At 44.4% G+C, this 22103-nt stretch overlaps 1 protein-coding gene across 1 annotated transcript in view; it reads right to left on the reverse strand.

Annotated features, from left to right (window-relative positions):
- Positions 1-1263: 1263 nt before the first annotated feature.
- The window catches only part of SDK1 (sidekick cell adhesion molecule 1), a 432311-nt gene continuing 411471 nt past the window's right edge, over positions 1264-22103 (reverse strand). The window contains exons 42-46 of the mRNA XM_026083057.1: positions 19240-19404; positions 16655-16792; positions 15112-15232; positions 14745-14874; positions 1264-7481 (exon numbers count right to left, since the gene is read on the reverse strand). Coding sequence (XP_025938842.1) covers positions 7209-7481; positions 14745-14874; positions 15112-15232; positions 16655-16792; positions 19240-19404 — 827 coding nt within the window. The 3' untranslated portion in view covers positions 1264-7208. The remainder of the gene's footprint in view (positions 7482-14744; positions 14875-15111; positions 15233-16654; positions 16793-19239; positions 19405-22103) is intronic.

Genomic DNA, 22103 nt, shown 5'->3' on the forward strand with positions numbered 1-22103 from the left:
ATGAAAACAATCGGTGAGGCAAGAGGAGGAGAAAAAAAAATATATATATATATAAAAATCAAGAGGCAGGCTTAAAAAACTGAAAATTCAGAAAAATAAACMACCCTGGAGCAAAAACGCAAGGGGAAGAGGAGGAAACAAATGAGACAAATAGCAGGAAAAGGGTCAGTAATGAAAGCCCAGATTATTTGATTCACTCAGGGCAGGGCGGGAAGCCAATCTGCTTTCTGCAGTATTGTTTAGGCTACGAATGCCATGGCAGATTTCCCATCCGCTCCAGTGTTTATGTCCGTGCTCCACTCCTAACCACAAAAACATGTGCGGAGGAAAGGCGGCCAGAGAAGAGCAAGGGCTGGAAGCAGGAGGATGATACACTTTGGAGCTGAATGACCTCGAAAAAGCACTTCTGCGTTTTCTGGCAATTTTGCAGAATAACGTTTTGTTCACAAAATTCTACAGCGTGAGGATTTTCATCTTCAAAATGGGTACATTGATACCTCTGGGTTATTACAAGCTACCAGCCGCAGAGGGCTGCCTGTATTTATACAGCGCTGCATTATTTATAATATCCCTTTCAGGAGTAGGAAAATAAGAGTTCTCTCCTTAGCGGCTTTTTTTTTTCTTTCTTTCTCCTCTCCCACTTGGAAAACATTGATTTTTCACCCTCGTTTCTCCCAGCAGAGCCGTAGCCAATCTGACTCCGTTTTGCTTACTTCTCTAGGCCAGCTCCTCAGCCGATGCAACGCAGCGATCGTCTCCCTGGAATAAASAGAGCTGCGCGGATTTACCCGCGGTGGGATCCGGCCGCCGCCTCGCCACCACCGGCGCAGTTGCGGGAACTGATTCACGGCTGCCGCAGCGCTGCAGAGGACGGCRGGTAGGATTTGCAAAGGGACAAAGGCACACAAAGCGGTGGCCCTGGGGRTTACCTGGCCCTGAACGCGTTTCAACTCCTCTGCATTAATGAGCGGGTGGGAGTTTATCACCAGAAAATAACAAAAATATAAGGCTGATCAAATCCGGGGTGTAAACTATCTGAGAGTGTCATTTTAGCAGAAAAGCAGCAGGGAATTATAAGATTTTACAGTCCAGAACTAACAGCTTGGAGTTTCAGCCCGTTACATTTTCACTGTCCCGAGCTGTTAAATCGTAAGCACACTGGCAAGGCACCGAGAAATTTCTCCAAGCCAAAAATAACAGAAGAGGCTTGAATATATGTCACCCCCCGCCCCCTTCCAAATAAACGCACCAAGGACACACACATTCAAAAAGGGTTCTTTTAATTAGAAGCAAGTTTGCAAAAGAAGAAGTAAATTTCTCATATAAAACAGTGGAGTGGTGCAGGTGAGGCTGACAAGAGGTGTGGAACAAAAAAACAGGTCAAATCCCCAAGGAGACACTGAAGTAAAAGCAACGACCCGATCACCATAACACACCGAAGGGTAACTCTGCGACATAGCTGCGTAAGGTGGTCCTACCCCTAAACCGACAGCGGGTACCRAGGGAGATGAGGGACTCCATCCGAAGAGTGGCAAAGTGGCTACAAACTCATCATACCTTTATTTTATTTTTATTTTTTTTGCACCTTTCCGTGACCTGAGAGCTGCCAGCGCTGCCCCCGCAGTGAATGTTATCGGACCGGCAGGACCGGTGCAGCGCCCTAGCTCTCCTGCTTGCAAAACCCCACCGCACTGTGATACCGCAAAGRTGTCACTCCCAGGCGTGGCTCTAGAGAAGCAAACATACCTGGGAAACCCTGTTACGGTCTCTGCATCCAAGGATTTAAGCCTCAAGAAAGTACACCGTGATCAAACAGACTCCAAGTGAAGTAACGCATTTCTTGCCAAACCAAATTTCCTGCCAAATCTTGAGGCTCCAAAGCCATTTAAAATGTGCATGTGTCAGCCTCRAGAAGATAAAAAAGAAGATAAAAATTCTGAGTCAGTGCCCAAACCGCAGCTCGCAATGCTATTTCAGCCCTTGCGCAGACACAGCTATGCCTCACCTGTCCCTGGTGTCATGCGAGTGCTTATCAGTGCTGGCTCTCTACTACTGGGAGTGGCAAACTTTACAACTTCACAAAGTGCAAGCCAACTTTAGTTGTCCGGGAGGGTTGGCGGGGTAGAGATGTGGGTGAGAAGAGGAGGAATATAGAAACATGAAGAACTTGTCCAAGGAAGCCGTTTAAGGCTCGTGTCCAGCCCAACATTTTCAATCTCAGGCTTAACGTGCTCCTAATTTAAGGGTGGCTTTCTGCAGGGAGGAGGTTTCAAGGGATACTGTACAACCACATCACCATGCACGTGGCTTTTGCGAACAGAACGGCGACATACCTCTCCCCATGTGACCTCTACTAACACCACGGTGTTGCATGGACTCCACACGTTGTGGCAAAAACCTATAAAAATGACCTAGAAAATATGATTGAACTCACAGGAATTCAAGTTTGAATGAGACTGTTTACAATGCAGAGCGCCTGTCTAGCAACTGCCCTGTGATGGCTTTTCCTCTCCAGACACCATCTGTCATAGCAGGTACCCTTTTGGTTATCATTGATAAAGGAGTTATCTAAAGATAGGAGGTTTAGGGATCATATTGTCTCTACGGGTCTCAAGTTTCTGGGAATGCTGATTTCTACTGGCCTATCCAAAGGTTTTTGTTCTTGTTTTTTTTCTTTTTTAAAGTTTCTTCACAAATTCCTTCACTGAAAGGGATTTTCTGATACAAATCTCAGTCTGAAAACAGCAAGTGGGAGCAGACAACAGTGCTATCTATGCATAAACAGCTATTTCTCCTCTCTTTTTGGAGAGCAAATTGGATAATCTTTAGATGACCCAATGGATTTCTTGAGGGAAGAAATGACAAGAATAATAAATGTATTCCCACATCAGGACAGACTCAGATGCTTATTCTAAACAACCACTACAGCAGCTTCTGGCTGAGACCTAGGTGTAAGCAGATGAAATTAGGTCACGGCCCATCTGCAAAGCATCACTGGCTTTAAGGCTCAAAATGAGGAGGAAAAAAAGTCCTGTTGGGTAATGGACCAGTTTCCTTTTAAAAATACTTTTTTTTTTCCTTCTCTCCTGCAATGCCAAGTGCTTCCAAAAGCAGGATTGCTGACCGCAGTGTGATTCCTTTAGCAAATGTTGCTGAAACCCTCTGCTCTGTTCYGCTGAGGCTTCTCCCTGCCCTCCCCAAGAAGGCGTTTCCAACTGGTAACTCCCAGGGTGGGGCAAGAAGAGGCTATCACGGATTAAAATAAAACAGTGCCCTCTCCTGTCCCTTCTCACGACTGCGGCTTGCACCCAAACAGCAAAGGTCTGTGGGTGAAACGGACTTTTGGGGAAATATAATGCTCCATTGAGAATGGGCTGGAACAATACAAGGGGCCCTGGACAGCTTATTTATTCGTGTGCACTTTTGCACCAGAGTAGGATTTACTACAGAGACAACCTGAGCTTTGGTACTCGCTGGGAGCATCCCTGACAGTGGTGGTGGGTGTCCTCTCAGCCCTGGGAGGGGTGCRAAGACGTGGGCCCTCTTTTCCTGTAGGAAACTGGATATTTCCAAGGCTATTGCATGAAAAATGAGCTCCTATTAAACTGCTCCCTGAAATGTCTCTCTTGGTCATTTCATGATGCTGTTTTTATTTATTTTTTATAAGAGCCACCAAGAGACCTGAGAAACAAGGCAAAGTAAATAAATAAATACAAATTAAATATCATAAGAAAGAGTTTTAAATATAAGCTTTCATTTTTCAAGACTGTTCTGAACAGTAAGATGAAACAAAAATAAGTTTGATGGGTAAAGTTATTTTAACATGACAGCTAATGTTTAAAAGTCATATTTCAAGGCTGTGACTCTCAAAGATTACAGCTATGAAAGAGAGCTTTCTTGCTAACTGATGGGTGTTTCCTTCCAGATAGAACAATTTACTTGATATCTGAGGTAAATAAAACATACCTATTAATCATATTTTACCAGTACAGCATGCTAACAACAAGGCACAGGCATCATGCACATAGCTATACGAAGCAGTGGGCAGAAGAATATATATCCTACTCTTATCTCAGGGGTGAGCAGGGCAGGGCACTTCCATGCTTTGCGAATGCTTAAATAAAATAAACCTGCATGTAAGAAAAGCCAACCCCTAAATAAAACAAAACCCCAGGGGGACAGTAGTGTGAACTGGAATGGAGCAGAAATTCCTTTGTTCAGGTCAACAGGTCCTAAAAGAATCACACCCGCCGTTTTGTTTGGGAGGCAGTCAGAAGAAAAGGGCTGTACAACCAACTCGGCAGGCCCTCAGCACGCTCGAGCACTTTAGCCGCAGTTGGCTCTGAGGAAGAAGGGATAGTCTCTTCTCCTCACTTGGTACAGGTCTTGCTGTTCCCCATGTTCTTCTTCGGCGGAACAGCGCCGTGAAGTCCACTTCCTTCATTCTATGGGGTTTCCTTGCTTTTTGGCTCAATGTGGTATCAGAATAAACCCAGGGAGCAACTGCACCTTACACCAATCCAGGTCTGGCAATACCTGCAGGAGATGTGGAGCTACGCTTACCTTTGGGCAAGCTCTTCAGTAGTAGTTTGATCTACTTTCTTCTAACCTGTTTTGCTAACTCCCTCTGGTCCTTGGAAGCCTCTTCCTGTAATGCTGCCTCTCACAGCCGTTGGATAAGCACCATTAAATCTCCAACAGCAACTGCACTGCTATGTCTATGTATAGAAAACAGGGTGTCTAAAATATGTAATCTGATGCAGGAAATAACAAGGGAGAAAGAAAACAAGTCAGAAAGTCACACAGATAATTTTGCCTAAGAAACAAAACAAAACTCAAATGATAGACTACAAACAAATTTTTGTCAGCTCAGTAATTAAAGCAAAGTCCATATGGCTTAAGAGAACAGTCAAAGTGCACAGAAGGCAGTGGTTTTTGTTTGTTTTACGTTCCTCTTCACAGTAAGCACATTTCATCCTCTTTGGAGCCCCTTCTCCATCCCACACACATCCTATCCAGGTGCAGAAAAAGGGATGGCTCACACAGTTTTGGCTCAAGCCCATGTCTTTGCAAGCCACTTACCATCTAATGAGCTGTGGATCATTATCCCAAATTCAAAAGCACTTGAACACACAGACACTGGAGTTTTTGGTTTTGAACTTTTTCTTTCTGGAGCCTTTGGAGAGGAACATCAATCCAGTGCCAAAGCTATCCAGAATCAGTATGCACCAAGAGCAGCAGTGCTCAGAGGCAGTGCCAAAGAATAAAAGCAGTTCTGAGTTCATTTGCCTTGTCACAGAGGCACTGAAAGGTGACAGAAATGCTGAGCTTGCCCTCGAACCTCACCTGCTCAGGTGAGGTGCCACCAGCCTACTCCTAACCAGCCCTGATGGGCAGCAGCAGTAATCAATGCCAGCTTGGTTTCAACGACCTGCCTTGAAGACCACCACCAGGCAGTGCCACCACTGTCCCACATCTCTCCAGAGAGGGTTGGGACAATCTGCAATAGTAGCAGTGCCCACGTGTGCCCTGACGGCACATTAGCAAGCGGCAGGATGCCAATTATCCTGGCTCTTCTACACCCATCTGGGAGGAAATGCCAGATGCTGGAGTGGCAAGGACATGCCTACTTCCAAATCCCCCTTTCAAACTCTTGCAGTAAAAATTTCAGTGATCCAGGACTGTTCCTAGGTCCAAGGGCTGGATTGGGACTCTTTAAGCACCTGACAGCTTCTTCGTGAGCAAAACAACTTGCTGCTAAACACAACAGACTCAGGAAAAGGATGAACTGGTTGCAGTTCTGCAGGGGAAAAGAGGGAAACAAAAAGGGAGACATACAAAAGGATGGGAAATAAACTAAAAATCCCCTCTCATCTTCCAAAGGGCTGTAGCTGGAAGTGCACAAAGCAGCCTGTGTAAAAGTGCACAAGATAATTCATGATCCTAATGCTTAAAAAACCTAGTGAGCTTTATTGGGAGACACTTTGTTGCTTCTCTCAGATACAAAGCTGTAGAATCAATAAAAGGCACCTGTGGACACCAGAACTCACCCAATCTGTGTGACGTGTCTTTGCACTAAAAAAATAAAATCAAACAAACCCAGCTACTGTGTACTTGTTTACAGACCAGTAAGCAGTGCTGCAGAATCTGGGCACGAAACGATGCTCAACTTCTATTGACAGGGCAGGATAACTTTGATGATCAAAAAATTTATCAATTAGCAGACTCTCTAGCTTGCCACTGCAATCTTAATTGAAAGTTTCCTCTGGCCTGCTGGGTTATGTCCTTTGACTTAAAAAAAAAAAAAAAAGAAAAAGAAAAAGAAAAAGGTACAATTCAAATGGCATATGCAGTCCACAGGGGAGAACAAGAGCCACACCAAAAATAAACTGACCTTGCATCTGAATTCTTCCCACTTGCTTCACCCACTGCTGTCTAGAGCTCTCTTTTGAGCCATCTCCTCTCCTAAAGGCCCTGGAGTTGGAATATTTAAAGAATGCAGCAGGCCCCATTTGAACAAGAAAGAAAAGCAGGTCAGCAATTCAGTATAAAAACACCAGTAGTGAGCCTAGAGCAGACAGTGACACATCTGAGCCTAAGTTAATCAGTCGGTGCTCCTAACGTGGGGTACAGCAATGAGAAGAGGAGAGAGGAAGCGCCTGCTTTTCGTGTAGATATTTGTCCTTTCTCTATATTTTCCTACTTGACCCTGATGATGGGGAAAATTTAAAAAAATAAAATAAAAAAGTAAAGGAAAAGGAGCCTGGGAGGTTTTATGTGTTTTCTCTTCAGATCACATCACGAAGTCACTCACTGTATCTAGGGAATTTACCTCCTTGTTTGGGAATGGGGGATAGGAGGAGGGGAGAGAAAGCAAAAGGGAAGAGAAGGATACGGGAGCTGCTTCCTGAAGCAGTGTTACAAAAAAGCGGTTAAAAAACCCCTACTATTCACAAGTGGTTAAAATTGTCACTTTTCAGAACTCTTTTTTTTTTCTTTTTTTAACAAAGGTTCAGCTAGTTCAGCTCCGTATTTCTAGAGTTGATTGTCTTCAGAAAAAAAATAGCCTCATTCGTGTTCCCATCCATTCTACCCTGATAGAGAAGTTACCCACAGTTCACCACACCGGTCACACACACACAGTCACTGCGACGGGTCGCCCCGAGCTCCGCCGGAGGTTCGGCTGTGCTGGCTCCTCCRCGCCGGTGTCAGACGAAGGAGGAGAACCCTGTCACTGGAGTCCGGGAGCCGGGCGCGGGCTGTCCCGTTGGGGTGTACACCCCTCCTGAGCTCTGTGTCGTGATGACAGTCTGGAAATAGGGTTCTGCCTCGCTCACCGCGCACTCCTCGTACCTGCAGGACGCYGGGTGCTTCACCCCTTTCTGCTGGCGCTTCCAAGAATTGTAGTATGTGGGGTCGCTCATGTAATGGTTCACGAAGGAGTGCTTTGGCAGCTCGTCTTCATAATCTGAGTCAGTGGCCTGGAGCATCAGAGGAAAAAAGCAGCCATTAGCAACTATGATTTAGCCTGCTCCACTCTGAAAGAAATTATAGACAAGTTTAACATCGCCAGTTGACAAAAGCTGTAATTTTAGAGTAGGATGGTCTGCAATCTGATTGCAACACACACTGGACTGCAGAAAACTGCTGTGCTCTGATTTAGCATGGCTTTGCCTGAAAAGTCCCCGATGGACTCCAGCAATATGGGATGCAGAGAAATCTGTGCTAATTCACTGCAGAACACTGCTGCAAGAGTTAAAAGTTCCTGTTTTGACAGAAGATGCAGGGGAGTGTAGAGATGACATAGGGAAATTAGCAGCTTTCAATCACACCACCAAAAAGCTTGCAATTACAATTTCAGACAGGTGAAATGTTGATAAATGTTGATCAAAGAAAAATTTTGAGAATCTCTCTTCTTCCGATGCAAGGAGAGAAAAAGTGTCTTCCATGCAAATGTGCAGAAGTTGGCCAGACCTACTGTTGTTTATGATGGTCAGATCAGGGCACCTGCATAGTAGTCAGTGAGTTTGGCTTCTGTGCCTCATTAAAAATTGAAAATTTTTTACATCGCTGAAAGGGAATTAAACAAAATTACTGTTTATTTCAGCCAAAGAACTCTATTTTGTATATCCCACCTGATTATTTGTGGTATAACAATACACACAACCAGCAGCAACAGAAGAAAACAGAATGCAAAATCTGAAAAAGAATGATTGCCAGAACGGAGGAGTTGCTTTCCTGGGACGGCTCAGGCCCTGGCCTGCATTCAGAAAGGATCTTACCCCTTGAAACATTTATGTGTGGTGGCTGGGTAGCTAAAAAGCTTATATCAATAGATGGAGCTGAGGAGCTCTACTGAGATGTAATCAGATATACTTTGTGCATCTGCCCCCCCCTCAAGTATTGCTGCTGTGCTACAGCTGGAGGAATCACAGGCGGCTTGTAGATCTCTTCTGAATACAGAGACCATAGTAAAGCCTTGGCCATGGCATCTAAATGCACACTTTCCTCCTGTTCCCACCAGCGTTCCCACCAATAACAGCCACATCCTGTTCAGCATGCAAACATTTACTCAGTAATTTCCATATCTCATGCCTCCTCTCAGGATCTCTGGTTTGTGCAGGCAAAAGCTTTTTTCTTTTTTTTTTTCCTCCTGATAATCTGCATAGCCAATCCTGAAGGCAATTAAATATCAAAGCAGTAACTGCCTACGACATAAAATAGAGAGGTGGGTAACCGGAGCCTGTAACTGTTAGTTGCTGCAATTAGTTTCAAAAGTTGGTATCATTCTGCTCTACAACACCACACCGCAAATGCACATCCTCCTTGATCCTCCCTGCCACACAACTGGTCTCTCCTCCTCCAAAGCTTCTTTTTAATGCTCTCTAAAGAACAATCCTCAAAAGCCTTGCGAACCATCCTTTGAAAAGGGCACCACATCCATCATCCCACTCCTTTGCTTAGATAGCTGCTTCAATACTATTTCGTGCCCATTTTCCAGCACAAACAGTGATGGACAGGGCTGAGACATTTTTCCCAGAGTCTTCTGAAAGTCTGAGCAAAGCAGCTCTTTACAGCTCTGCAAAATTTCCCTTCCATTGTCAACCACACTTTGGCTCTATCAGAATTATGTATTATTTTATTATTTATTTATTATTTTAAGAATGCAAAGCTCCAGGTGTCTTGACACATAATTAATATTACAACGAAACCCTACCGGCATTTAATAATTATTCCAGAAGGAACTCAGCACGTCTCTCATCTAGGAAAACACTCCTTTTGCACTTGCTGCCAGTCTTGGGAAGCCAACATCCAACCACCTCCAAAAGTCCTCCTGAACAGGTGCTTTTTGTAGCATGTCTGGAATATCCTCAGATTTAGACTATTTCACAGGTGGTGGGTACAGAGAACAAGTCCAGAATCTTGGCACCGCTACCAGGAACATCCTGCCAGCACTGCCCTAGCTGTTTTGTAAGAGGATCGAACAAAAGTGCCTCTGATGACTGCAGATGTGGCAGTAGGGTAGGGAAGAGGAACAGCAGCTCAGACAAGCTGGTGTCCTCCTTACAGAGTCAACCAAGTCTCCCTGCAGACCCACAGACAGCAAACAGGGATCCCCAGCCCCTGGTTTCCTCTGTTCCTGTCAGCTAACAAGTTGCAGCAGTCTGCATCTCCAAACATTACACTGCAGCTCCATAGTCTCATTTTAAGGTAACGAGCACCTGGGGAGCTGGGCCAGGGCTGCATCCCGAAGAGAAGTCTCCCCGCTCGCTGCAGAGGAACGTGGTTACAGATCACTCACCAGCAGCAAGCAACCAAGCATCATCTTATGGTGTGAACTCATACAGTTCCCACGGATGTGCCTCCTCCACCAAAGGCATGATGCTACCACTGCCCTTGCCTTGTCTTCTGACTCCTTCCCCAGTCCACCATCAGTCTGACAGCCTCAGACGTGCTCAGCCACCTGCCCAAAGAAATGAGCCACTGGCTGATGAGGTGGATTGCATCAGCTGAGTTGAGGTGTCATAAGCATGGGGGAAAAAAAGAAATTCCCTTCCACTGGCTCCTTACTGGTGTTCTTGATGGCTGCACAGACACGCTGAAACAAAAAGACAACTAAAAGGCCAGAAGTTCTAAGAAGAAAAGCTGAGAGGAAGAATTAAGCCACGGGAGACTGTCCCCATCCATTCCCACCTAAGGCAAGCAATTAAGCAACCCTTGTCCAGTACTGTCCTTGGCTAGTGAGGCTGGGGACATATGTCCTCTTTCAGCTTGAGCTATATTCACGGAAGAATTTACCACTCTCAGCTTCTTTTCCCCACCTTTCCTTCTCCTCCCTAGAGCCCACCATTCCTTCTACTGGAATAGTTTGTGTAAATGTTTGTCAGGCAAAAATCATATCCTTCACTTTGAATGTATAAATTACAGGCCTGAGATAATCTGGCTGACTTTGTCTGATAAAAATTAGTACACGCATGCAAAAATGGCTCCTTTGATCATGAACGGTCATCCTTTGACCCTTTCATGAAACAGCAGTATCCCAAAGACCTCCACATTACTTGATAGGCATAATAATACTGGTGCAGCCACTTGATTTCTGTCCATTGCTAGGAGAAAAATACTCACCCACAAAACTAATAAAATTTCTGTACCTAAGCCAAGTCCTTTCTAGATTGCCAGAAGCCAACAAATAAAGAGGAGAAATACTGGGAACACTTTTAGATGGGCTGCTGCCACTTGTAATACAGCGTCACTTAGACCTGCCATGAACAGAAAGAGACTATTTAAAACAATGCCACCTGCTGACAGCCTGGCTGCTAATTACTCCATTATCCCGACCGGGAGACAATACCAATTTGGTGTAAATTCAGAAGGGATTTTCATGAAACACATATAACTGCACAAACCTCATCTAACTTTGGCCTTTTACCATTGTTAGTGCTAATACTGGAAAGGATGATTTACTTGTTAGTGTTGATACAAGGGGCTTTCTTAGTATTTCCTTCAAAATAGGCACTATTTTGACTATTCTGTCCATGTGTTTTTAAGTATCTTCTACAATTCTGGTCCCAACCAGATACTATAACCACCCTGACCAGCAAGGAATTCTCCAAATTACTGTCCCAGGTCCCTCTTTGCTCTGATGAAAATCAAGGAGCAATAAAATACATGCCATAACCTGCTTTGCACGATAATAGAGACATCTTATTCTATAGGATTTTTTTTTTAGGCTGGACATACTATTTTTAATGTTTTTGAACTATTGAGTAAATAGAAACGCTGCAGGGCTTTTTGCTTTGTTTTTGGTTTTCTCCGCTCTGCGTCGCCCTTTAGTGCGACTCTGGCTTTGTTACCTAGGAAACCTCCATAGGCTGGAGTGGGATTGGATGTACTGTGACATTAAAAGCTGTCAACCAAAGGTGCATGGATGCCTGTGAAACAACAATTACAGAAAATGACAGCCTAAGTATTTTATTGATAACACAAAACGCACTAGTGCTGTTAAGAGACAAATTGGGAACCTGAGTTGGCTAGTTTAGTCAAAAGGCCAGGATTGTAGGAAATTTGAAAATAGTTCCAATTATCAATTTGTTTTAAAAAGTGACGGGACAAGAAACAACCTTATGAGATTGTTTATAAAATTGTAGATGGCAGTAGCTCCTCTTGGTTGCCACGAAGGGCATACACTGTAAGGGAGACCAGGCAAGCTAGCAGGCAAACAGATTTCCYGGGACAGGGGAACCCTTGCTCATTTAATGTGTCATCTGCAGCTGGTTGCCACACAGTGCCCAACTTGTCAATATCACTGGAGAACTTTATTGGAAACAAGTTAAGTCATATTCCATAATAACTGTTAAGTGGAAATTTATAGTATGTTCATACAGAGCTGAGAAAGCCAAAGTCAGCTACGCTGCAGAGGGCAGCTGAGATGACCAGAGCAATACCTGCATCTGATAACGTGTGCAATTTGTGAGAATATGATCTTCTGAAAGCAGGTTTGGAAGACCACAAAGACATGTGCAAACAAAAAAGCAACCAACCCCTCCACCTCAGCGAAACTGCTCTTCCATGGTTGGGTGGCATAGTAGATATATCATCAAATTTCTGTGCAGGGTGAATTCAGAATTTCTTCAGATTATCTATCTAGAGCCTAGTCCACTTGACTCATCATCTGAAAGCCTATTATTATTATTAATCATTTGGAAATTACACTCTTAGCACTCTCTTGCTCCATACCTGCCAATTAAACTACTTTAACCTCATTAACAGCACTGGTGCTTGGTTTTCATGACATGGACTAAGTTAACAATTTGATTTATGAATGCTAGAGTACTGTTTGGTCGGCTAGATTTTCCCTTTGTTTCTTTTCTGCTCTCCTCCCTTTCAGTAGGGAGCTTGGAGGCAGCGCTCCCTGGCAGCGCTGTTTTAAGTGCAGTCAGTCAGCCTGGGAGTTTCTTCCAGACTGCTTCACGTTCAGTAACCTTGTGAGACTCGAAGGTAGTGAACTTCCTTCTCCAAATAAAATCTTGACACCTCAGGCTACAGGAGCACAAGTAAGAAGCAACAAGATGACGTGTGGGCTGAAAGCAAAAGGGTGATTTTTGGCCTTGCCTGCCCTAATGTGCATCGTATCAAGTGGAATTTGAGATGCGTGCAAAGATGCATCAGAGGAAAACAACATCAGGACCCCTTTGCTGCAGAGGCCCAAAGCTGTACAGAGCTCTTATAAAAATAAGATGCCTTTAATTCTTCATAAGGTGGGAAACATCTCTGCCTGCTAAAGGAGATGGGGATTCTGAAATCCTTGGAAAACTGAGCATGTCCCTTAAGATACCTTTTGAGAACAGAAATGACAAACAAGAAGAACTAATAGGTTCGTGAATGCTTGAAAAGAGAGTGGTCAAACTCCTATAGCCACCTCTGCCCCTCTCCACCCCCACCTCCTCTCTGCACCACCAACATAAACAGCATTTCTAGGCTGATCAAAAGGCAGCATCTTCTGTTGCTACCTCTGCTGGGAGCCTATTAACATTTCATGCCTAAAAGCACTCCCCACAAAAAAGCGCAAGCATCAAAGACGTTATACAGAAGGACTACATATCTAAGCCCCAAGGGAAAACAGGAGGCACATTTTGTTCACACACTCACATGCACACACAGACAGATTCACAAAAACACTAGAGTCTTGATTGAGACCTTCAGGCTCTACTGCAATACACAGTAAATAAGTAATATTAATAAYAGCCTGGGAAAAAAACGAAGATCACCCTCCTCTGTGTTGTACAAACAGTGCATATAGAAGACAGCAATGACACCCTGCAAGTGCATTACCAGGAAATACCACACAGGGCTTTGAAATTAATGTCAAAAGGTGCCAGAGCTAAATTCATGATCATGGTCAGCAAACTGTTTTAATGACAGGTTTAATGCTGGGTTGTTACAGTGACATGACTAAAGCACTACGGGTTTAATCTGGAGGTAATACTCACACATCGCAGAGACAGCAGCTTGAGCTACACCACGGAAAGCTGCCTGCATGATGGGTCGGCCATAGGGCAGCACAACGTGGCAGGCTGTCCGCAGTAATTAACAGGAGGTGAGAGCTAGGTAGCCAGGGAAAGCAGCTGTAGCTGCAGGTGCAGAGAAGCTACAGATGAAAACTGTCATCCTTTTTCACTACTTGCTGCTCTTGATTTATTCTTGCTGGAAGGGTCAGGTTCGGAGTAGTTTGGCCCATTGCTCGCTTCTTGGGCTGTCAGCTCAGATTCATCAGGATCTCAGCCAACAACACATAATTTTAGAGACAGGTTTACCTTTCTGTATGTTTCTCAAAGCCTGTCTTTTAACCCAGAGCCACTGCTGAATTCCTAAAGACCATGAGCATTTCATTTCTTCTTAAAGGGGATGTGAGACACAAGACAGAGCGCTGCCAGATGTATAATGCTGGCACACACCAACCTTTGCTGGAGAGTTTAAAGGCAAACTGAGCAGAAGGCTTCTCTTGTGTTAGACTAACTCTGAGGACTGGGGCATCAGGAAACCCGAATGCTGGGCTCTCACTGCACTTGCTATGGGATCCTTGCAGGTTACTCATTCCCCAGTTACCCCCTCTGTAACAGAGGCAGCAGTTATTGTCAGTAAAGACCACTCTTCTGGATCTTGATGTTTGCTGTAATGGTCTAAAAATGCACTGTGAAAACTTCAAACCGCACTTTGGTCAGTGCAGCAATCCAATGCGCATCTCATCTTTGATCTCAGTCCAGACAGTAGCTCCAAGCAGCTGGTTATTTCTCAACACATACACCTTTTCCCGAAAATGTTCCAATTTGCAGCCCACTGGCATCACAGGATCAGCCTGTGGGCTGATCCAGCAGCCCATAGGATCGACAGGATGTGCAGCTACGTACCAGAGAGGTGAGCACACGCCAACTGACTGACTGTGCTTTCCTTTTTACATGGCATTGGAAAACTGTGAAATATCCCTTGAGGCCAGGTCTAACTTGGCTGGGCCCAGTCTGTCATTCTTTCTTGTGGTGTTTTAATTTTAGAACAGAGCACATGATGGGAACAGCCAGCAGACACAGACATTTTAAAGTACTCAAGACAGATAAACAATGAGAAAGTAGTAAAGTGCAGGTCTGGGAATGGGATTTCAAAGACTTTCCTGGGTTCAGTGGGGAAATGAGCACCTTCAGTGACTGAGCAAGGCCTTAGCTTTGTCCAAGGCAAAGGAGAACACTCACCTCTGACTCGGATACTTCCAAGGGCTTCTCGCTCAGGCCTAAGCCCTCGGTCAGCACGGCTCCGTTGTACTTGTTGCAGATATCCTCATCAGAGTAGTGCAGCCCCCCAGGGCTTGGGCGAGGAGGAGACCTAGGAAACGTAAGGGATGAGCATATGGGATGTTGTCGTTTTGCTGAAATGACTACAGTCCGTGAACAACATCGTGTTTAGAAGCTGGCATCACAGTCTAGGGCAGTGACTCAGACACCGGTGTACAGTCCTCCCTAGATCCTCCAGACAACAGCTTCTCCCCTTTGTCTCTTCAACGATTGGCTTGAAGCCAGACAAAAAGCCATTTCCAAGAGCATGGTGTTCCCAGCTTATTACCTGGTTCCATTTTTCTTTGAGAAGGTGCTCTTGATGTTTAGGTGCCTACTGTTGAGCTCCAGAGCAGTGAAGCCTCCATTATCCAGGGTGACTGACTCTTCCATATTGGAGATGGTTTTACCTGGAGACAGTCAATGAAAGGTTCAGCTGAAACAAAGGCACTTTTCCCACAAAAGCAACTGTAAGAACCATTAGAAATGGGTTTCTAACTTCTTCTTTTTGTTTTATGACAATCTTCATTTTTTGAAAATCTCTTTACCTTTCTTTCTGGCAAATGATTCCAATCAGAGTGGGTGAAAAGAGCTTATCAGGAGTGTGAATGGACAGAAGGAGCCAAAAGAGATAAGAGAGTCATGGTCACATGCATTTCATTCTGAGGTAGGCATCAAAAATAACATGGATCAACTGTGCTCCAGAGCTTATTTCTGTCTTTTGACTATAAATAGAATCCAGATGACTAGTTCAGATGGCCATTGAAGATGTCCTAAACTTAGGTGCCATGAATCCCATTCATGCTGACGGGAGCAAAGCAAGGGAAAGTAAAAGTAGCAAAGGCAGAAAAAGAAGAAAAGGAGAAAAAAAAGACAGGAAAGAAAGCAAGAGGAAGGTTCAGTGGGTAGCAAAGGGGAGAAAGATGCCATAGCTGTAATGAGGGGGATACAGATGTGAGAAATCACAGAATGACACAGGGAAGGGAAAAGGACATAGGACTGGCAGAAGAGGTAAAACACAGCCAAGTGTATTTTCTCCTGTGATCAAATACAGCAAGAGCTTATTTTCTCCCATGCTCATTCTTTGTAATCCCAAAGGTGTGAGCTCAGCTAGTGTCTTGGGGAAGAAGACCAGTTGCATATTGCCACTTTGCAGCAGACAGGTACTTTATCCTTGGCTTCAATTTCAGTGCTACATTAAGACTCAGTGTGAACGCTGATACCTGATGGTACAGGTCAGACCTGTCTTTTCATGTCTTTTCCCCCAAAACAGAGCAAAACAAAAAAGATGAGAGATTCCTGTGTTCTCTGCTTACAAATATGTAATAGTATTAGCTCAGTAAAATACCACGATATTCATACATCTTATACCCCATGRGACTAAAACCTGATTTACTAACACTCGTTAAGAGTGAATTATAAAGAAAGAAAAGATCTCCTCTTTGGGACTGAATTACTAAATTCTGCCTGAAAGACTACTTCACTACGTTAATCCCTAAGAATGGGTAAAGCAAAGACCCATCCACCTGCTCTACTCATTAATGTGTCTTTTTGGCACCTCCTAGCATCAGAGCTATTTCTTGCTGGAGTGGAGGAGGCTATCAGAGAAACATTCCTTCCAGAACTTCATTCTGTAAGGAGAAGACAAAATAAAAGCAATATTCAGAGATCCAGAATGAGGAATCTGTGTTTTGAAAGGGGAATATTTTGGCATTCATAGTTATAGAGCTGGAATGCCAGCACAGAAGGTATGATCAGTGCTTCAAATGCAAGACACTTCTAATTTCTGCAGCTCCTGAGAGTCTGTGCACAGCACGGGGCCAGTGTCTTACCTGTGCTGCAGTTCTTGTATTTCTTGCTCTGGCCATGCAGGACCARTGCAAACACCACTAACAAGATGAGGATCAGACTAGAGAGAGCCATCACCAGCAGAAACCACCACTCCTCATAAAAAGGGGCTTCTGTTTGTGCTGAAAGAACAAAAAACAAGTAATAATTCCTCTTTATGCTCCTTCAGAATTTCCCCTTCTTCCTATAGTGAATGGTGCATCCATAATACTGTGCAGGACAGAGGAATGTTCAAAGGCGGTCATATATTCTACTAGGCAATCAGCACTTTCAAGAGGCATGCTGACACTTTTCCTTGATGGCAAAGAGAGCCAGACAGGAGTATATCACGGCTCCAGCACCTCCACAAGCATCTTTCGCAGACTCAGAGCAGCACTCCAGAACCCCTTAGCTCAGAAGTCATCACCAAATGAAGACAGGTAGGTTTCTTCCCACAGCTCTGCATACCCACATTTTCTGACTGCTCCAACATGCTTAATACTCCCTGGATACAAAGAACTATTAATAGATCTCTTGTGACCCACAGATACTCCACATTTTAAAGAGGCCTGGGCCTCACCAGTGGCCTTTGTAATAGATACAGCTAGCGCCAGGGAACAAAGTACACTTGGGTCAGAGTATTTCAGTACCTACACAGTTTGTCTYCACCTTCCAATTTTCCCTGCTATTCTATACTGTTTCTCCATCAGCTCAGCCAAGCCCAACATGCAGCACGTGAACATCAGTTCTCTTCCCAGATCTGCCTGGATTTTGTGCAATCTCAAGTCATTTCACCCCATTTGACCTCTATTTCCCCACCTGGCAGAGACTCAAAATGTTACTAGCTTTCCCTTTCTAGAGTTATCTTGCCAGCGTCGGTTTAAAGTAGTAAGTACTGTTATTTTTTTGCTGTGGTATTCTCTTTGTCAGCATCCCTCAGCTTTGAGAAGAAATGCTGCCAGTAGAGCACAAATTGACAATTGCGCACAACTGCGCTGCATGCAGTAAGGTAGAGAAACACCTGGTGGGAATGGCTGATGCCAGGAGACCAACTGCAGCTGAAATYCTCACTATCACCATACCCAGGCTATTCTCTTTCCCCTGGCTGTCCAGAACCCTGGATCTAAGCAAAAGCCTGTTACGAGCCTGACGATATGGGCTCAGATTTGTTCCAGATGACTGGGTATTCTGCAGCAGCGAAAAGTAGCCMCAATCTTTCTTTGCTAGGAGGCCAGGCCAGGCCAATAAAGCCCTGAAGGCAAACTGTGCAAGCCATGCTGGGCTGAGCAGATTCAGTGCAATTTGTACCTTCCTGTGCTAGCTGAAATGGCCAGCCTAAAATGCTTTATACTTTTACAACTGTGAATCTCAATGGAAACCTCTTACTTTCATGCAGCAATTTGAGATGAACATTGAAGCATCAAACAGAGATTAATTAAATAGTTCTGTTCAAGTGGAGAACTTGCAAACAAGCATTTTGTTTATAAAAAGCATCACAAGGAGCTGCATACCTGGGTTTGGGGGAATGATGCCTTCCAGAAAAAGAGAGACTGACATGATTACTGCTATAGAATGACCCTTTACTTTGTGTTATAGCCTCTGTGAAACCACAGACAGGAAAAAACACTGACTCTCAGCGTTTGGAGTGGGTTGTTGATGCCCTTGTCCTGAAGGAGAAAAGCAAGGTAGCACTCGCACTGAAATCCATAGCCAGCTCTCACAGGCTAAGTGGCCAATTGTGTAAGGACAAATGCAGCCATGATGGTGATAGCAGCATTTACTACTCCTGCCTGCTGGGTAACTGCTGAATGGTGTTTATGCTTTTCACCCTAGGTGCAAAGAGATAAAAGCCACTCCAGATACTGGAGCATTGCCAGGTTCTCAGGACTCTCCAGAATTTTGAATCACAAAGGCATTTTAGCAGGTTCTTTTATTCCTCTTGTCTGCCTTTGCTGACACAGCAAAGATGAAACCTATTGCTCAAAAGCAACTTGCAGCAGAACTGTCTCAGCAAGGGTAAAAAGCAACCTGAGCAAAGCTTTCACAAGGACAAACTCTCCTACTTCACAAGAGGCCATCAGACTCCAGCTGCCCAAACACTGCAAGCGGAGCTGAATTTGCCCTTCAAGGTATTGAAGCTCCTCCTGAAAGTCAGAAGGCTGGTTTGTTCAAAGGCATGCTGGAAGCATGTTAAGCCAATAGCCCTGTTTACCGGGAATAACCACAACAGAGCAGGGAGAGTGGATGAGTACCTGAGCACCACCAATAAGCTCTTTGGGTGCTGGGGGCCTGGAGGTATCACACTCTACTGCAATGCCAGCACAGAGGATATGATGAACATTTCTAGGTAATTACAATTTTATATTTTTGAAAGCTAAATTCAAAATAACACAGAAAACATTTATCACAGACCCTAGGAAAAGAAGGAAGCAGAGTAAGGAACAGAGCTGACTACAAAAGGAGTAGGGAGAAAGAGCAAACAGAGCCTTGGTGATTTATTTTAACTAGAGAATCTATTTTTGTTTTTGTTTTTTTCTCTTCCCCCTTCAAAAGCAAACCCATTTGAAAAGGTGTAACAACACACGATTACCTGATACTGCCACAGAGGGGACACTTGGCTCTCCATAGCCAAATTCATTGACAGCCACCACTCGAAATTCATAGGTCACCCCCTGTTTCAGCTTGTCCAGGCTGACTGTGTAGGAGGTAGCACTGCGAGGGACATCCTTCACAAACGTATCCCACAGTCCTTCATCTAGGAAAGCAGCAAGGAGAAAAACGGTGTTAACAGCGTGACTTGGCACTTCCTTCTGCTCGTTGAAAATTAATTTCCATTAATTGCATGTTTCAACCACAGGCAGTGGACAAGCCCACCTGAAGGCTGCTCAACGATATGCACATATGTCAGAATGCCCTGCAAGACCCACCTTTATAAATGGATTTATTTATGATGGGGGGTCTTACACTAGTCCAGACGGAAGAGGTCTCCTCTAAGACCTGCRCTAGCACCCACAGTGGCCTGAGCTGCCTAGAGCAGCCAGCAGCCACCTCRGTGACTCCCGAATACCTGCGATCAATTTATCAGCGTTCCTGTTATTTGACAGAGCAAGTAAACYCCAAGCAATCTGATACATTAACCAGTCCTAATCGCACAGGTTTTGCCTGCTTTTTACATTGCAAAAGGGACTTCGTGATCCAAGCTAAGCTGAGCTTTGCAAACTAATGTTAAGATTTGGGTCTTGGCTGGAAGTACTGCGGCTTTGCATGAACTGGTGCCTGGCAGACTAGTGTCACTAGAGCGCTGCTTCCTTCCCGACACCAGCAGGGATCCCCTTAGCGCCTGCTGGCCCGCAGCGCGGCACAGCCCACAGCGCGAGCCTGCAGGCAGCACGCTTCTGCGCCACGCATTYGGAAGCAGAAGTGAGTTTTTGTTTGTATTATAAAGCTATGAAAGTTGTAAGAAACACAATGCCTTCTGAATAACTGATGAGAATGGTCCAGTAGGGTAATCTTGGTTCTCAGYAGCCATACTGACATTTATACTGATGCACATCCAGCCGAGGTACTGTTCTGGTCCCTGATCCATACCCATAATTCTATATATTCACTTCAGTACAATGAAAAGAACTTTCAACAAGATGGATGCTGTTAGCAGTAAGCACAAAACCAACTATAATTAAAAATAACGGTCAATAATTTTGAGTGTAGGACTTGAACATTAATCTAAATGGACTTTTTTTCAGTAGCAATCGGTACCCAGAACTTCCACTGACAAAATGAAAGTACTATCTACACACAGGGCCAAATTCTCAGGTAGCCTAAGCCAGCATAGCTCTTAAGGATCTGACTCCACAAATACCCCATCGGGCTTCTGCTTTTAGTTATCAGAATTGTTTGAGCGATGTCTTTTGCTCTGTAGGTCCCACAGCAATGGGAATCCTATGAGAACTTCTGCATTGATACTATTTCAGCACAGGAGCTGCTTGCTTTGAAAGAAAGCCCCCTGCACTGGGAGATGCTGGTATCGTCATGACTTGTGCAGACTCGTGGTGTTATCAAGGGAACGATAAAGCAGGAGCCAGCAGCTCTGCCCAGGGTGACTTGTTCCACCGCTGCAATATACAGCCAGAATCCATTCTGGTTTTCTTTACATTTACCTGAGCGTAAACTAATTGAAGTCACCGCAGCGATTCCAGAACTGTGCTGGTATAACAGAGTGAAATTTGGCCCTCAGCCTACTTCCGTGCAATGGGGAATAACAGCAAAGACGGATTGATTAACACTGCAGGTGCATTTCCACGTGAATGTTTTAACTTTGGCATCAGTAAATATTGGCTCAGTAATCTGTAACGTGCTGCATGGCTAGCAACACACACAGCGACTAACAACCCCCAAACTGCATCTCTTCTGATCATGAGGATTGGCAGTCTCAGCGGATGCAAAAAGCAGACTGAAATGTTACTGTTCTAGCTACATTTGAGAAATGCTGAAGAACAATAAAAATAGGTAATTCTTCTGTCATGCTCAAAATTCAGAACAATACATTATTCACCAGCATGATCRGTGCATAATGAAGTTATCATAATGTACCACTGTTATGTATCAGTTGTATATTACAATGGCTGTAAAACAGGAGATAAAATATTGACTTCCCTTTCACAGGGCAATATAAGGCTAGATTGTTTCTACCATGTACAGCTATAATGTAATAAAAAAGAAGCTTGGGATTTAGCTTCTCTGAGGAGGGTGGAGTGAGGGACGCGTTTTCAAATTTAGATTGTTGCAACCACCAATACTAAAAAGATGCATCTCAGACTATAAAATATTGTCATAATTGCTAGAACTGTGTGAACTTTCATAAACACATTTGTAAACAGCTATAACAGAATTTTCAGCCCATTGTGAATTGTCTGAAAAGCAATTTGTTTACATTGAAAAGCCACTTAAATGGGGAAGAAAGGGCAACCATAAAAACGAATGTTCAACCCTCATTGCAACAAACACAATTCTCCTCCCAACACACACACTCTTTCTCACTCACTTTCCTAAACCAGCCCGGGTGCACAGTGCAGAACAGCTAGCAGACCGAGCAAGGGTAAATTTTACCCCTCTTTCCAGATATAGCTTGCAACCAGATGCATCCAAATTGAAAAGCCTTTTATTTCAGTGGCGAACTTTGCAATTAAATACCATCGCCGACACCCGTGAAGCCGTTCGCCCTACCTCTCTCCCCACCCCTCAGCCCGAGATTTACTGTAAATGTTAGAAGTCCAGCTGAAAGAGAATTCATGAGAAGGTTACCTAGCGCAGCAGCAGGCTGGCCTTTAAGTTCAGTAGGAAATCATTAGGATACCGTACGCAGCGTTTTCCACGCAGTCTGGGGAAGGACGGGCATGGCGCGGCAGGTATCTACTGCTCCGCGAGCGGCAGCACAGCCGGCAGCGTGCAGCTGTA

This window comes from Apteryx rowi, unplaced genomic scaffold (assembly GCF_003343035.1).
Source record: "Apteryx rowi isolate R43461 unplaced genomic scaffold, aptRow1 scaffold_6, whole genome shotgun sequence".
In the NCBI taxonomy this organism is placed as follows: Eukaryota; Metazoa; Chordata; class Aves; order Apterygiformes; family Apterygidae; genus Apteryx; species Apteryx rowi.